The sequence below is a fragment of the Colletes latitarsis genome, chromosome 8 (genome assembly GCF_051014445.1).
Source record: "Colletes latitarsis isolate SP2378_abdomen chromosome 8, iyColLati1, whole genome shotgun sequence".
NCBI classification, from domain to species: domain Eukaryota; kingdom Metazoa; phylum Arthropoda; class Insecta; order Hymenoptera; family Colletidae; genus Colletes; species Colletes latitarsis.
The window spans coordinates 32,992,365-33,010,672 of record NC_135141.1 but is presented as its reverse complement, the minus strand read 5'-3'; the positions used below and the strand labels follow the sequence as shown (position 1 = coordinate 33,010,672).

The 18,308-nt window shown below is 38.9% G+C and overlaps 2 protein-coding genes across 4 annotated transcripts in view; one reads left to right on the top strand and one right to left on the bottom strand.

The window, feature by feature from the left end:
* Frl (formin-like protein) overlaps positions 1–8,605 on the bottom strand; it is a 37,618-nt gene extending 29,013 nt beyond the window's left edge. For all 3 annotated transcript variants that reach the window (XM_076771327.1, XM_076771328.1, XM_076771329.1), the window contains exon 1: positions 8,064–8,605. In XM_076771327.1, coding sequence (XP_076627442.1) covers positions 8,064–8,282 — 219 coding nt within the window. In that variant the 5' untranslated portion in view covers positions 8,283–8,605. The remainder of the gene's footprint in view (positions 1–8,063) is intronic.
* A 2,033-nt stretch (positions 8,606–10,638) lies between these two features.
* On the top strand, positions 10,639–14,827 carry LOC143344875 (uncharacterized). Its single transcript, XM_076771425.1, has 3 exons — positions 10,639–11,123; positions 11,220–14,641; positions 14,732–14,827. Exons 1-2 carry the CDS (start codon positions 10,749–10,751, stop codon positions 11,694–11,696), a joined length of 852 nt encoding a protein of 283 aa, XP_076627540.1. The 5' UTR covers positions 10,639–10,748; the 3' UTR covers positions 11,697–14,641; positions 14,732–14,827.
* The last annotated feature ends 3,481 nt before the right edge of the window (positions 14,828–18,308 follow it).

The window sequence follows — 18,308 nt, the reverse complement described above, 5'->3', positions numbered from 1 at the left end:
TGTATATTTCTTTGTAATATCCCAAAAATACTGGCCAATTTACCAGTACTTTTTTCACCGTTAGCACGTCTCCCATAAAATGTTTCACATTCGCACTTTCTTCTATGCATTATCGTATTAGAAATTATTTTTTTAATGGTAATATTATATAAATGATATTATTATATTTTAATATACAAAATGGAGCGTATACATTTTCGTGTATCGTGGATAGTTTTTTTTACTTGAAAAAGCAAATGTTATCGAGAAAAAAAATGACTGACCCTCGTCTGATTTGGTGGATCAATGACTTCTATATAGTTCACGGTCAAGCAAAAGCGTTAGGCGCCACCAACAGCATGAGTCTCATACGTGTAGAGGGGCCCTCATTTATGATGCAGAAATAGCTCTATTCGCACGTGCATGCCATTTGGCCATAGGCCATTTCGCGCCGTGTTTTCCGCTGCACTCCTTTGTTCTCTTTTGTAAAGACGATAGATAGATAGGCGATGTTAATGGTCCCTGTTTTACCTGAGATTCCATGCACGTGATGTCATAAACGCGCTTCGAAATAAGGCGGTGGCTCTTAAAAAATTTGAATAATTTATCGCCCAAGATATACCCCCATAATAAGAAATTTAAAAAGCGAGTTAAAATAAATCTCTTTGTTCGGCCCTACTTTCCCTCCAGACATTTTATTCGGACTTTGTTCACTTTGTAAAACGTGTAGATCTCAAATAAAAATATCGTGTCCGATAATGTCATCTTCCGTAGCTGCCTAAACTGATCTCCTTTATGAGATTCAATACTATTTGCGGAACGAAAGTAGAAAGTCATGTCTGTTCACTAACATGTACCTTTTACATTTCTCAATACACAGATCAGTCCGGTACATTACTGTCGCGTCTAAATTTGCGACTGATCGGTCCGGGTTAGGTTGTCTAAATGTAGTTCGAATTTGAAATATATCGACATGGCACTATAATTTTAAAGCTTGTATATTATAGAAAAAATTTAAAACAGAGTAAAATAATGTCCTTACAGTTTGTGGTAACCATATAATATTTATAATTTTTTGTTTAAAAATGTTAACAGAGACCTCGTATATAATTTTAAATAAAACAGTCGTTTCATTTTATAGGAAACTTCGTATCACGTTGGAGTTGTGTAAGACCTAAACGAAACGGATAGTAATAAATGATTAATCGTGCATGGCGCACGATTTTCCGTGACTCGCTGCGAGAATTACAGCGTTCGTCTCTAACGCGTGGTAAAAATTTCTATCGAACGAATCCAGCGGTAGACGGACGAAGGCTCGCTTGACGACGAAATTGCAACGTAGCGGTATCGTTCGGGCATCCTGTTGGCATTGATGAAATCAGAATTCGAAGGACATTTGGTCCGCTATGCGAGACGCGGTGTCGAGAACCAGCAGACAGGCGCGAACGTTTTCCATTGTCGCGTCGAGAGGTGTGCACGCGTCGTTTGCGAATATGTAAATGCGCACACGCGTAAGCGCATGCGGCTGCATGCTCACGAACAGCCGACTGAATTCATCCGTACAAATTGTACAAAGCTGTCTGCCGGCAAACCGCATTAAAAATACCCCGTTACCGACACGTTTTCCAGTCTGTCGATAGTGAAAGCATTTCTACGTCGCTTTCGTATCGTCCGACGCGAGCTTACGCGATCCTAAAAATCATTCTCCTCCTACCAGTTTTCCTTCCTACTTTAATCAATCCTAATACTTCGCACGTTGCTTCGATTACCCACGAACGACCACGGAATTTTATTCGAATCGCTCTGGAAAACTTATTTTCGGTTGCAGAGGTCAATTGCAATAATTTTTACGCACTTTCTAGTAAAAAATTCTTTACCGGAAATACGTTGAAACGTAGGAATATATTTTAGTTTTCGCCAAAATTACAATTTAAACAGCAAATGGTAACTAATACATTGGAATAACTGTACGTTTATTCGATCGAACAGTTATATTTTTTGCTCGTTTACCGGGAAAATATTTTGTCGTATATGTAATTCATATTTTAAAACGTCATCAATTTTCTCTACTTATTTTGTGATATTTTAACCCTTTCGGCTTACGACACGTTCAATTGATAGCGAAAGCATTAATGCCCAGTTTCACAGTTTCTGACGCATTCAGACCCCTCTTAAGCTTATGCAACAGCGAAGCGTTCGACCATTAATTTGATTTATATCTTCTTGAAATATTACAGTTCTCCTTTACGCACGGCGCTTTCGAGCAGAATAAAAGGAAACGCAATTGAAAAGAAAACAGTCATGATAAAAGTAAGCCGTTTTGTAACATTGCATGGCTTTCTGTTTGGTAACGAGAAGCGTGTTATAGATATTCCGGCGGAAGGATTGTTTTTGTAAATGTATTACTTTTTAAAGTGAAAATGTTGTCATAATACTTTCGCGTTGAGAAACCAGGAAATCAAGACGGAAACAGCGTTGCTATCGTGTTTTAAAATACTATGGGAATTCATTTAAGATTTTTTATCACAATTAGGATCAAATTTTGAACCTTTACAATTATTTGTAACGAAGTCTGCTAGTTTTTAAATAGAATTCATCAACATTTTATTGAAACGCTTATAAATTCCTATTCGAAGAAAAGGATTAAGGACCGTAGAGGTTAACTGTGCTGTCGATGGACCGAAATGAGAAGCACTGTTCGAAGACCCGTCTATATATAGAAACGCTGGGTTTTATCTTTTCCTGTGGATATTTTCAGACGGGCCTTGGTCCTTGAACGGTATTGTTTAGCTTTGGAAAGACACATTATCGACATCGAGTTTTTCTCATTCTCGAATTGATTCCTTACTGGCCGCGTATTTCGACAATTGCATCCAAACGCGGTTGGCTGCGCATTACGAGATTCTGTCGATCGCCAATTCGTGATTGGCGATAAGTGACGGTTACAGACCTAAACGAGAACGATTTATCCATCGTTGGGCGTTTTACGAAAATGGACACGCCTTTGAAATATCAAGAAAGGGCTTCTTAATAATACGGCGAATTTGTACTTGATCCGAGCGTGACTCGATACATATTTGATAGGGAATCTCGAGTTATTTGATTTCCCACATTATCCCCTAGCACTGTATGTCCCTAGAGAGAATATTACTTTCCAAACTTCCATTTGCACATTTAATTCTGGCTACCATAAAATTCTTTTAATCCTTCGAGGCATTTTTAACACATGACAAATTTTAATAGGTAAAAATAAATAATAGTTTTCAGAAAAAATATTGTTTTATACTTGCCAGTATAAGTACGTAACATGTAATAATACTATATTGTATATTTTTATCCAATATGGTTTTTGTTACTTTAAAAATTTGTGCCTCGAAGAATTAATCCTAACCTAACAAAAATGTAATTTTGAATCTCGTACTAAATTTAAACAACTATAGTGTGGATTTAATAATTTAATAATAAACGCATATCAGAACGTAGAAATACATAAACCGCAATTGGTATATAAATTAACGATTTCTCAAACTTGGTATGCAACTCAGTCACGATCATCGTACTTCTTGAAAGCGTAAACAGTCTCGTCATTCATTCGAATCAATTTCCAAGAATTAACTTTTCAAAGAAGCAACTGAATTATCGGTAGCGGAGAATTTTTGAGAAAACCTGATCGATCGTCGATCGTCCCATACACGGCGAGAAGACGAAATTTTCAGTTCGAACGATCGAACCATTTTGTTTGGCAGAGGTCCAGACATATTGTCACAGACGAACGTTGAAAGTAAAAGACAGAGAAACGGACTGTTGTCGCAGGAGAGAAAAGAACGAGAAAGCAAGCAAAGGAGTGGGCGTCAGTCTGTGAGGTTTCGCTTCTGTTGTGAGAACGTTGAAGATTCTCGTGTTCGGCGAGAACCCTCGAGGAGGATCGTGCTTCTGCTATGAAGCAAGCAAGCACGTATCTCTCCTATAAGCTGGTAAGCCTATCCTTGTCCAGGCAATCCTTCGCGAATGCGGCAGGATCGAGTGCAAGTCTGTAAGTTGAGCTCGCGACTTCTAAAAGCCAACCTAACAGATCGCCTATGGTCGCGTTCACCTAAATAACATTGAATAATTAGGAGTTCCAATGTCTGGTCGTCGAAAAACTTAGTATTTCGTTACAAAGTTATTATATTTATTATAAAACCCTTGCTCGGTCCGAACAAGCTGTATTTCATAGCAATTTCTTTTTAGATAAAATTGTCTTTAGTAAAATTTTTGTATGAATTTATTTATATTCTTTGAAGCTTCATTGTTTTTAAATTTACGTTCTTTGCTCGTTTTTATAGGAAACATGCAAGCTAGTTGTATGTGCAATAGAAGATACTTGTATGAACTTGCAGAAATTTAGGAATAGCGAATAATCTATTATTTATTGCAATTAGTTAAACGCAAAGCTGTCGTCCATTTTTGTGGGATGGTTTTGCTTTTCTGGTAGAATAACACGGTTAGACTAAAGGCAAGATAAAAATACGACTAAAAAAGTTTAAGTGTAGCAATTTGTAGGTTATGATAGTTAATTTCCCTTTCACTTTGCTAACTCGAAGCTAGTTGGTGAACAAATCCGTATAGCCGAAACGAATCCAAGTATCTTAAGTAATAATTGACAAAAGTATACGTCCATAATCGAAATATTTCATACTTATTTTAAAAAATTTACATACTCGTTCACTTTTCTAGATTCCTTATGCAAAGCATCGTTTTCTATAAAGTAATATAATTAGAAGAATGTCTGAGAGGAATCTTATTTAAAATTCCCAACATTCTATTCGGTTTCTTGTAAAATATTTCTTCATAATTAGCTTGCATATCGCTACGAACTAAAATATTAAACGAAATAAATGATAGTTGGTCTAATAATACCAGGGATAATTAAGGTAATAAAGGTATTTTGTTCACCCTGTATAAATGGGTTTTCGTTTCTAGAGCAGGAGACACAATCAGAAAAAAAACTCGCATGGCCCTGGAACGATCTCGTGAGTCAAACCGTGGTTTCTACACGACTAACTTACCGATGACTCATCGACAGGCATCTATAATGAAACAAAATCCCACGATTGTTTCTAGAGAGACCTCCAAACTATGCAAACATTATTAAAGTATCGCGTGTTTGAATATTTGCAAAATATGGAATATCCTCTATTAAAAGAACATAACACATTTACGCTTCTTGCACTACAGCCTATAAAAAATTTTGAAACGTGGTAATTAATATTCAAATCTATAATCTGTACATTCATGTATTATTATAAAAGTTTTTATAAATTGTTTTTACTAAAAAGTCTAGAAGATTAAGTATCACGTGAATGATTCCTTGAACCAATAATCATTCAATTTTAATTAGTATCTTTAGTCACGCGCTTCACACGAAAATTAACGGTTTTCCGGTTGGTTGATTGCGAGCTACTAAAATAACTGTGATTACGCGTTTATTTAAGGAACACCCCTTTCTGGCACAGGAAAATGACGTGTGATAACATTTCTTATCACTGTCGATGTCCAAGAATTACCACGCCGAAGGAGGGTGCTGATAAGTCATTAGAAGAAACCGTGTCATCGAGTTTTGACTATTAAAAAAAATAATTTAATTAATTCTAAACATTAAAGACGAAACAGTTATAAACGAATCGGCACGCGAATATTAATTTGAACTCGTGACTGTATTGTTTCTAGCGGTTAATTTCATTCTTGATTACACACACCCATAGAAGTATGATTTACGAAGCTAGTTACAACGATGCACTATACATACTTTGCTATCGAGCGTCAAGTGTAACGCAACAACAGTTAGCCGCGCCTTTAGGTCAAACGTGTGTAAAAATACAAGCAGAAATAACTGTTGCACTATATCAAATTATTTACTGCTTCGACGTAAGCAAGATTACCTTTATTTCTTATGTATCAACGTAATTTGATAATCTACAAGAAAGAAAAACATTGGTAAAACGTCGAAGAAAAATTTAGCACTAAAAAAAAAATTAATTTGAAACCTTTTGATAAGAGAATTTCGTATTGGTTACAAGTGGCCAGAGCCTCGAGACGAATTCGCGGTATCCATCAGGCAACCGTTCATCAAGATATTCTTCAATGGGACCGCCAGACGAGATGGTGATGGACAGTATGAATACCGCCGTGTAAAACTCTCCTTGAAGAACGTTATAACGGACGAGTTACCTGATGTATAGCATAAATCTGCCTTTAAACGTTCGCGATTTGCCATTCAAAAGTTAAACCATTATACCCTTCAGACATAATCTTATTAGATTAAAAATAATTGCAGAAAATATAGGCACCGACGCGGTTCATTCTCCCCAAACCGATACTGAACAAACGAATAGTATTCTTAACGAAAGAAAAAGTTTTATACCATTTTTGGAATCGTCACTGGGGCAAGCAGCCATTGGTACCTACGTACATTACGATCCTCTTCGGGTCCTTCTCTATTAAATATTTCTTACGTTTAATTTCAATGTTCAAACTTAACCTTAAATTGTTTTAAGGTTCAAACAAACACTAAAAGATTTACAAAAAAAAATTTCGATCGAATAAACGTCAAATAAATTGTTATACGTTGGTTTTATTGGTTATTTATTAATCGAAGAAAATTTTGCTCGTCTCTGGCTAACGGTAGCTCGTGATAAGCACAATGGTTCACATTCATGATATCGGAATCGTCGAAATTATCGATGTTAACAAGTAAGATCGCTCGGAGGTTAAAAGTTCTGCCAGACGAAAGACAGAGAGCAAAAGCAACGAAGATAGCGAATCGAATGACTGCAAGTTAATGCGAGCCGTAAAGGGGTCTCTTTGTTTACGATATGTTCGTAGTTACAGCGATGGTCGTTTCGATGCGCAATCGAATCTTATTTGGTGAGAGAGGCCTCTACGTAGGCGTACACTTTTCTACTCTTTCTCGTCCCTATCTCTCTCTTTGGCACTGCATGGGTTCTCGCTTTCGACCTCTCGACATTTCATCCCGAGGAAAAAAATTACTGACCGTCGAGCGGTCGTTGGCCTGCGACGAAGATTCGTTAGATACCCTAAAAAATTATAGAGCATTTATTTAACAGAAATTCTGTAATCTTTCATTCGAAACGATTTATTTTGCGGTTGAAAATTTTTATTTCCTAATGTGTCTTATAAAAAGAACATCTACAGATATCGATACAACAGAGAACCACTATCGTGAGTTCACTCGGGTACAGGTATTAGTAGCTATAAGATACGGATCACATGTGTTGATACTGATCAGCTTGTTACTTACATTATACCTTCGGGGTATTCAAGATAAATATGCTCCCTTGCAGTTACGTTACGTACGTGAAAGCGCAAGGCACGTCAAACACACCGTCGTAGTGTATATTTTCAATTCTGACCGCAAGATCGATGGGAATCGTTGCTCTATGTTATTTCCATCACGATCATTTTCGTTAGTCATGCATCGATGTATCGACAAAATGAATATCAAACTCCCAGTAACGTAAACTAAATCGTCCAAAATACGATGCGCCACGTGACTTACGGTCGACCACGGCAAAGAAATAAATACCCTATTTAGTAGTTTTTACATTCGCGCGCGTCGTTGCAATTCTAGTTACGGTTTCAAGCGATAGTCCTCCAAGCATATTTCTTCGGTGTATTTTAACGGAGAAAAGAAAACACTGGCTCGATACGCGAAAGAAAAATAAACGTAAAACGTCTTCGAGGAATTATCGCGCGAACCTCTGCCGACAGTCGTTTCCCCTAATGGCATAATTAACTAGAAATGGACCTTAAAACAGCGTGTATCGGGAGAAAGAGGAAAAAACCATTGCGGGCTAGTGAAAGAATTCGGCGGCATTGGCACACAGCGTCGATGTTCGATTCTGGGAAACCAATCCCCATCCAGTGGCACTGACAGTTCCCCGATTTTGCCTCGGTACGTATCAAAGAAAGGTTTGTCTTAAGCAAAACGGCACCGTCTAATCCATGGGGCATGCCGGATCTACGCGTTAGGGACTACGTGAATCTGACGGGGAACGAGAGAGCAAAAAGTGTCGGGAACTCACCAGCACTTTTGTGAAACGCCTCTCGAGTTCCACTGTGTCGGGCATCGGTTGCCTTGGCGCGCTACGAACGCTGCCGCTCCGTGCGTGTGGTCCACCCAAACTTCCCATGCCGAGGCTAGGTTGACAGGATTGATGAGGCGCGCCGCCCTTGACACCACCAATGAACACTTCACGCACACCGCCATCGCTCTCGCCGGCCCGGCTCTGCACGATCCCCATTATTTAAATTGTGGCCAACGTATCCTGCGTTGTGTTTGCGCGCAAAAATAGTGACACACGGCAGCGGTGGCTGCCACCACTGTCACACCACGAGAAACGTCAACAATGACGATCGCGACAGTTCATCCTCGCCGGAATACAGATCACTTTTCTATTACGACAAACGTCGATAAGCGAACGACTGGAATCGGTCCGCGCCGAGCCGTGCAACAGGTACCAAGCCGTCCATTGTGGACGCAAACTCTCGCAAACGTGCGCGACCAAAGCACGATGTAAACTCCACTACCCACACTAGACGAAGCGTTCGTTGCATCTGCGATAGCCTCGCTATTCTCCAACGCACCAGCGCCATTACACATGCGTGGTCAATATCTAACTTAACGCCACCTGTATGACCGGGTGAAAGTTTCAAATAGAACTGCATTATACGAGGTTGGCAGCCATGAAACTGTTGCATCGCAGATGGAAGCACATTCTCTGCATAGAGCGGTGAAACTATCGTCGAAATGATCGCGGCTCAAAATGAAAATTTCATGGGCAAATTTTATTCACGAGTCTATACAAGCATAGTTCACAGAGCATCTAAACCAAACTACACATTTTTTAAAATCTCGACGATAATTCGTCTTATGGACGATGAAGAAAATTCAAACAAAATCGTATGACATTCAGAGATGCCAGATTGAGCACCGGATGCATTACTCACACTATGCCAGATCATGCGTACGTGAGCTCGTAGAGTTTCGGAAAATCGACAAAGGCAAACTGACACGTGCCCTCTTTCTCGATTCTTCGAAGCTACCCAAAGTAATTTCGGACCGCCTCGTGGGAGGAGAGAGAGAAAGGTTCACATTTGCCTTCTCGCTCTTAACAACTGAAATCCGACCTCCCGTCTACGGCATACGATTTGGAATTTCGAGTCGAAATTTTCGACTGCCCAGGCATTTTTACTTTCCGACCTATGTAGGCACACAGTATCTAAAGCTTATTAATATTATAATAACTATGTAATTCACTGTATATCTATATATGTATATCAAGACGACATCTACGATAAAACGCCCAAGTTTGTCGAGAAATAATTCACCTTTTTGCATACTAGATGGTGTTTCAATTATTTACGATCGAAAACTAACTTTAATTTATTTATTAATGCAACAATAGAGTACTCGGTAATTTAGATCACTTGTAAATGCTTCACTATTAACGCCAAAGGCCCAAACTTGTCTAGAAACAGTCTTATTCCTGTCAGAAGATATCGCTAACCTAAGACACAGGTTAACCGTGTCTTCTGACAAGAATAGTGTCTAAAGCTTATTATTATTATAATAATAACAAAGTAATGCACTGTATATATACGTATACGTCCTCTCCAGAACTGAAATAAATTTATACGCTTGGAATTTGTATACACAGAATATTTGTTATCCCTATTTTAATAACTTGTTGCTAGAAAGAGTCATTAAATCCCTTAAAATACAAAGTAACCACGAGACAATCATACGTTAGCTAGTCCCTTTGGGATTATGAGAATTGAACAGGACTTCTACACGTTGCATAAAGGAATCCCATATGATTTTAACAATGGCCAGTGGCTCAGCTAGATCATAGTATTTTTGATGCTGTTTTGTTGGTTCAAATAATTAGATATCAAGGCAATATATTGCATTGTATTTATTAAACGAATAGAGATCTTAGGCTTACAAAGAAAGACATATTTGTAGTTTGCACGTTTCTTTCGAAAAGTACATGGTTTCACATCGCATCAAGCATAATACACATTAACTTGAGACTATATGTACTTCAGTCTAATTAATAAACAGTGTCTAAAGCTTATTATTATTATAATAAATGTTCGTTTAGTTTCTCCGTGATGCTCCCTGTACATAAGTTAAAGAAAGTGTGACCCATCAGTGGTACATGATTTGCACCGCCATCTACGGCAAAACGCCCAAGTTTGTCCTGGAATGGTTCGTTACCTTCAACGCTTATTTACCGACCTAAGGCCCTCTGGTGCTAAAAAGCCCAAGTTTGTCGAGAAATCCATCTAGCGTGGATGGTACGAACTATTCGACGACAAACTTGGGCGTTTTAGCACCAGAGGGTTTGAGGTCGATAAATAAGCACCATCTAGCGGTGAAGATAACGAACTATTCGACGACAAACTTGGGCGTTTTAGCACCAGGGGGTTTGAGGTCGATAAATAAGCACCATCTAGCGGTGAAGATAACGAACTATTCCACGACAAACTTGGGCGTTTTAGCACCAGGGGGTTTGAGGTCGAAAAGTAAGCGCCATCTATCGTTGAAAAGAACGAACTATTCCACGACAAACTTCGAGATATCGAGTGGTCGTGTTAAGATAAATAATATGGCGTCATTTTAGTATTTTGTTTTATAGACAACATTACTTGTAAATATCTGTACAACATATTAAGAAAAAAGTAGTGTAAACAAGAATTTTAAAATGAAAAAGTCTCCTTTAAGTACGCCAAGCGGTAGCAGGGGAAAACAAAGTTATAATTGGAAGTCACGCGATCATAAAAATCGGACAGGTTATAACTACGTTACAAGTGACAGTTATCAGTGTATTTCAACAAATGGAAATCAAGTAAATTCTGGAAACGACTTTATTCCTTTGGGTATGACTACACCAGAGTCGGAACAAAAGAGGCTTAATGGTAATTGGCATGGTTCCGGAGGTAGTCGTAATCATCGTAGTTCAGGTAGCGGTGGATTTAACCATTACAGGAACAATTATCATGCAACCCCAAAATCAAATTTCAATAATTCGTACTCTCCTTATAAGCATTTTGGTAAACAATTTTACGGTCAGAAAAAGGTAATTTTACAACAGAATTTGCAATAGTTTAATCGTATCCTTAGCTCTGATACCTTGTCTTAATGGGTGGTGTCGAATGTGTTTCTTCATATCCAGGGTTACCAAAAGGATGCGCGCAAACAGATTGACATATCGAGGTACATAGATATGAAATCATTTTTGGAAGATCCTTGGGCAGAATTAATAAAAAAGTTAAATAAATCCGAAGAAACAAATGGGGAAAAATTGCCTAAAATTGAACAGTTGCTTTCCCCGCAATCTATTTACAGAGATTCTAACACAGGTTCTGAAAATAAGTCTGTAACAGATTTAAATGATTCTTGTCTTAGTCAAGAATCCAAAAATGAATCCTCCTTAGATCTAACATTGGGGTTGGATGATACAGATATTAGTGATATGTCACGAACAGAAAGCTCGATAAATTCAAAACTTGGTAATGTAAGGTTCAGTCAGGATTCAAAAAATGAAAGCATTTGCAGTAACGACGACAGTGCTTGCAATGACAGTTACGAGGAAAGTAATATCCATCAGTTTTGTGGTTCACAGACAAGCTTGATTCAAGAACTTATATAACAGTGACAAAGAACTAAGTGCACTGTTTAGAAAGATAATTACTTCCCAAATATGGTACACCAGTATATTATACATTGTACATATAGATTCTCACTTGTACATAGGTATTGCGAAAAATCGATTAAACGTTTATGTTAGATTTTTTCGAGTAATGTTCTAGCATATGGATGAAAGAGGTAATGAAATTTTTAGCAATGCAGTTTTCCTTTACGAAGGTGGCTCTATTGCAGAAGCATATCTAATACATATGCAAGATACAGTGTATTAAAATTATCTTTCAAATTATATTTTCACAATGAGGCTGTGAGAAGTAAACGTAGTTTACATGGAAGGAGTTGTATATGTGCAATTCGTTAATATGTACTGAACAAAAAAAAAAGTATGTATGCCAGAATACAAGGGAACAGTGAACACCAATTTCTCACCAATAGATATTAAGTGTTCCAGATCTAGCTAAAATGCTGTAGGCTGAATAAAATTTAAATTTGCTTCATCCAAGTCTTTAGTAATTATGTAAGACAACGTTTATAAACATTATCGAACGTCCATTATTAATTTTAGCCCCTCAATCTATATGTCTGTGTACAATAATGCCCACATAAGCGACCGCATTTTTGCCCACTTAAGTGTTCGCGGTTATCTCTAGCAATTTTTAGTTCCTCTCTCTCTTTTATCTCCGTTGAATTCTGAGAAGTAAATATGTCCACATAAATGATCGCGGTCGGTCCCGAGCGTAGTCGCTTATGTGGGCGCTACTGTATATAGAGGAGTGTATATACATATATACTCCTTTTATCGTGACAGCATAAAAATATATGGAAAATCAACAATTATGTATTAATATTGTATCACATATATATGTAAATACAATATAACACAGTGGCATAATCAACATTTCTAAGGCCCACATAGTAAAGTTGATAGTGGGGCCTTAGTTATGCCTCTGGTATCACATATATGAATGTAGAATTAAGTAATTATTACTCAAGTGCAAATGTACATGATTTTAATTTCAATTTTGAGTTAACTGTATTGAGTAGCAATATCTATTTTTACGTAAATGTTATATCTCATTTTAACAATAATTAATCGTTTGTTGTTCTTTGAATTCTTCACACAGTAGTTTCAACTGGAATAATAAAAGTATGGTAAATTAACCTCCGTAAAATTAAAGTATCGAAATAATTTGTTCTAGCTTTATGTAATTGTCATAGGAACAATACAGCAGCAGATGCTTGTTTCCAGTCTTTACACATTTTTATAGTATGTTTTAGCGAGCAATGGATGTAGAAAGTGATAAAAGTGTCCTACATGTTCGATTAACATGCTAACTTAATGTACAAATGACGATCTGGTACAAAAATTCGTATAATTTATGAAATTCAGATTTCTTTCTAAGTTACAATTTTACATAATAGTGTAAAGCATGTTATTGATGTCTAAAACAGTAACTGTATAAACAATCTGTACAAGGAAAAATTGTATATAAATATATATAAATTAATAGTAATATTCATTTAAAAATTTTTAATATGAATCTTATCGATCTTTTTACATTTGCATTTTTTACGATTTCTTTTAAATATACGCAATATTAATTGAAGCTTTCAAAATATTTTATGTATATTTTTCATAATTAAATGTATTTTTTACATACGATCACATAGAAATCATGTTAACAACTGTATAGAAAGATAAAAGAAATAGTTCGATAATTAATCGAATCGTACGACCTTAAATTCCTAACCTTGTGTTGCTAAAGGTAACGTTGTAATACAACGGCAAGTAAAATTGTGTAGTTGCGTGAATAATTCATTATGCATCGAAGTAATCAATATGAGCCTTGGCACTGAAGTTCTTTTCTCCCTCTTGAAAGTTTGTTTCTTACTCTGTCGCGTAACAAAATTTCGCACATTTACGGAAACGTACAACTAATCTGTAGAAAAGCTCGGTTGAGTGTAGCCTTTTTATATGAGCTGCTAACCTTATTAGTGAGCTTTCTAGCTTAAAAGCAAGTAAAGTTAATCTTTAAAAAGGCAACGCTTTGGTTTATCGAATAACTTGCGTAATATTCGTATGCAATAAAATATCATTACATTATGTTCATTGCATATTACACACTTTAAACTTAGAAAATGTGATTTCATTATTTTTTAATTCGTATAATTTGAGTTAGAAAGGAACGCCTAAATTAATTCAAAGTTGCAGGAAGGTTAATAACCTTAGCTCGGCTTTGCTTACATCGATGCTAATTACACATACTTTTCTGGTAGCTTTTATAGAATAGAGGTATTAATGTATCAGTTCGCGAAAGTACTAGTATATGTAAAGGTATTATTAGCAATTTCTTTCACACGATTTGTACGTAAATAAATAAATAAATTTACCACTATTACAATGAACATCCCCTAAGTATTCGACGATGATTTTAATTAAATTTTACAGATCTACAATAACGTAGCAAAAAAATAAGGAACACGTATTTTTTAAAGTTCACACAATCCCAAACACGATTCTTAAGAGTAAAATTTTGAAGTGGTCACTAGGTTATTGCCTGTTACATATACATGTATATATGTAACAGTGATTAACCCTTTATAATCCCGTGTTACTCTGAGATCGTATATACAGATATTTATATTTTTCAAGATTGATTTCATCCTTTTATAAATACATGCCGTTATATCCAGAGATACCAGACTCAGCACCCGGTGCCCTACTCACCCACACCAGATCACGCGTACGTGAGCTCGTAGAGTTTCGGAAAATCGACAAAGGCAAACTGACACATGCCCTCTTTCTCGATTATTCCAAAGCTGCCCTAAGTAATTTCGGACCGCCTCGTGGGAGGAGAGAGACAAAGGCTCACATTTGCCTTCTCGCCCTTAACAACTGAAATCCGACCTCCCGTCTACGGCATACGATTCGGAATCTCGACTGCCCAGGTATTTTTACTTGCCTTTTCTAGAGTTCATTACTGAACTCTGCAAATTACTCCTGGTTTCTATTTGCCTCTGATGACCTCTGATGACCAGTGCTGACGAAACTACAGAACTCCCGACAACTTTTCACACCATACAGCGACTGTTACTGACTGCACCTGATTACTGCTCGCCTCTGCTGGACTCTGCTGACCATCGCTTATATTTCTGACAACCTATAACGATTACTACTGACTTTGCTGATCTCTGTCAGCGTGTGCTTGTCTCTGCTGAATTTTCCTGGCCTCTGCCGAACGCTACTGACCACAGCAGGTATTTCTGATAATGTATAACGATTAATACTTACTACTGCATGCACTTACAAGTCTCTGCTTGCCTTTGCAGTTTTCTGCTTGCCTGTGCATGTCTTTGCTGGCCTCTGCTGAACACTGCTGACCACCCCTGATGCTTCTGACATCGTATAACAATTACTACATGCTACTGTTCGCCCCTGCTGATCTCTGCTTGTCACTGCATGCCTCTGCTCGTCTCTACTCACCGCTGCTGACCATCGCTTATATTTCTGACAACTATAACGATTCCTACTGACTTCTGCTAACCTCTGTTGGTCTTTGCCGATCTCTGTCAGCGTGTGCTCGTCTCTGCTGAACTTTCCTGGCCTCCGCCGAACGCTACTGACCACTGCAGGTATTTCTCATAATGTATAACGATTAATACTTACTACTGCATGCCCCTACAAGTCTCTGCTTGCCCTTGCAGTTTTCTGCTTGCCTGTGCATGTCTTTGCTGGCCTCTGCTGGACACTGCTGACCACCACTGATGCTTCTGACATCGTATAACAATTACTACATGCTACTGTTCGCCCCTGCTGATCTCTGCTTGCCACTGCATGCCTCTGCTCGCCTCTGCTTGTCTCTGCTGACCGCTGCTGACCACATCTAATGCTTCTAACAACATATAACGATTCCTACTGACTTCTGCTAACCTCTGTTGGTCTTTGCTGATCTCTGTCAGCGTGTACTTGTCTCTGCTTGCCTGTGCATGCCTCTGTTCGTCTCTACTGACCACTGCAGGTATTTCTGATAATGTATAACGATTAATACTTACTACTGCATGCCCCTACAAGTCTCTGCTTGCCTTTGCAGTTTTCTGCGTGCCTGTGCATGCCCCTGCTCGTCTCTGCTGACCGCTACTGACCACCTCTTATGCTTCTGACAACATATAACCCTTACTACTTGCTACTATTCGCCCCTGCTGATCTCTGCTTGCCACTGCATGCCTCTGCTCGTCTCTGCTGACCGCTACTGACCACCTCTTATGCTTCTGACAACATATAACCCTTACTACTTGCTACTATTCGCCCCTGGTGATCTCTGCTTGCTACTGCTGGCCTCTGCTGACCACTGCTTATATTTCTGGCAACGTATAACGTATGCTGGTCTCTGCTGGCCCCTGTTGACCACTACTGACCTTTGTTGACAACTCCTGACATGATGTATATGTATTAAAGCTTTGTATAATGTAAATCTATGGCAATAAATAATATAATTGCAAAGAATTCTATGTGTTCTCGTCACTTTTACCTTTCTTTTCCTGTCCCCATTATTCCCTTAGTTATAAGAAACCGTTTCTCTACTTAAAACTGGAATTCCAAAGTGTCTGGAGTGTTTTCTGAAATGCCGGTGACCTTGACCCACTTTCGAAACTGGGTCAAGGCCATCCGGATCTCCAAGTCGGCCAGAAGATTTCTAAAATTTCGAATGGCCTTGACCCAATTTCGAAAGTGGGTCAAGGCCATCCGGATTTTCGAAGCGGCCGGAGAATTTTTCTAAAATTCGAATGGCCTTGACCCACTTTCGAAACTGGGTCAAGGCCATCCGGATTTTCGAAGCGGCCGGAAGATTTCTGAAATTTCGAATGGCCTTGACCTACTTTCGAAATTGGGTCAAGGCCATCCGGATTTTCGAAGCGGCCGGAATTTTTCTGAAATTTCAAATGGCCTTGACCCACTTTCGAAATTGGGTCAAGGCCATCCGGATTTTCGAAGCGGCCGGAGAATTTTTCTAAAATTCGAATGGCCTTGACCCACTTTCGAAACTGGGCCAAGGTCAAGGTCAAATTCGGATTTCCAAAGTTCCCGGAACATTTCTAAAATGTTGGTGAACTTGCGAAGAAGGTGGGACGCATCTTATAGGTAAGAGAATGATTTGGAGAGGAAAAGGACGGTAAAAAATGATGAGAACACATAGAATACTTTAAAATTATATCATTTATTGTCATAGATTTACATTATACAAAACTTTAATACATATAAACATATTATATTATATTATATCATGTGACAAGTTGTCAGCAACGGTCAGCAGTGGTCAGCGATGGTCAGCTGACGTCGGGAGATGTTGGCAGAGGTCAGCTTAGGTCGGGAGATGCTGGCAGAGGTCAGCAGAGGGTGGCAGTAGCCAGTAGTAATCGTTGTACGTTGCCAGAAATATAAGCGGTGGTTAGCAGTGGTCAATAGCGGTCAGCAGAGGCCAACGGAGGCCAGCAGAGGCATGCAGAGGCACGTAGGGTCCAGCAGGGGCAAGCAGTAACAAGTAGTAATCGTTATACGTTGTCGGAAGCATCAGGGGTGGTCAGCTGTGGTCAGCAAAGGCTAGCAGTAGCAAGCAGAGTCCAGCAGGGGCAGGCAGTAGCAAGTTGTAATCGTTATACGTTGTCAAAAGTATCAGGAGTGGTCAGTAGCGGTCAGCAGAGTCCAGCAGAGGCAGGCAGAAGTCAGTAGTAATCGTTATACGTTGTCAGAAATATAAGCGGTGGTCAGCAGAGGCCAGCAGAGGCTGGGAGAGGCTAACAGTAGCCAGTCGCAATCGTTATACGTTGTCAGTAACAGGAGTGGTCAGCAGCGGTCAGCAGAGGCTGGCAGACGTCAGTAGTAATCGTTATGCGTTGTTAGAAATATAAGCGGTGGCCAGCAGAGGCTGGAACAGGGTGGAAGAGGCTGGCAGAAGTCAGTAGTAATCGTTATACGTTGTCAGAAATATAAGCGACGGTCAGCAGTGGTCAGTAGAGGCCAGCAGAGGCAAGCAGAGATCTATAAAGTCAATCAGAGACTTAGAGGGGCAAGCACTAACAAGTATTAATCGTTATACATTGTCAGAAATACCAGCAGTGGTCAGTAGAGGCCAGCAGAGGGATGCAGAGGCATGCAGAGACCAGCAGGTGCAAGCAGTAGCAAGTTGTAATCGTTATACGTTGTCAGAAATATAAGCGGTGGTCAGCAGAGGCCAGCAGAGGCAGATAGAAGTCCGTAGTAATCGTTATGCGTTGTTAGAAATATAAGTGGTGGTCAGCAGAGGCCAGCAGAGGCTGGGAAAGGCTAACAGTACCAAGTTGTAATCGTTATACGTTGTCAGAAATATAAGCGACGGTCAGCAGTGGTCAGTAGAGGCCAGCAGAGGCATGCAGAGGCAAGCAGAGATCTATAAAGGCAATCAGAGACTTAGAGGGGCAAGCACTAACAAGTATTAATCGTTATACATTGTCAGAAATACCAGCAGTGGTCAGTAGAGGCCAGCAGAGGGATGCAGAGGCATGCAGAGACCAGCAGGGGCAAGCAGAAGCAAGTTGTAATCGTTATACGTTGTCAGGAATATAAGCGGTGGTCAGCAGA

Bases quoted from the DNA above. Each gene is read 5' to 3' on its own strand.
- LOC143344875 (XM_076771425.1), top strand. From the start codon at position 10,749: ATGAAAAAGTCTCCTTTAAGTACGCCAAGCGGTAGCAGGGGAAAACAA. The intron at 11,124-11,219 runs GTAATTTTACAA...CTTCATATCCAG, and splicing joins AATTTTACGGTCAGAAAAAG to GGTTACCAAAAGGATGCGCG.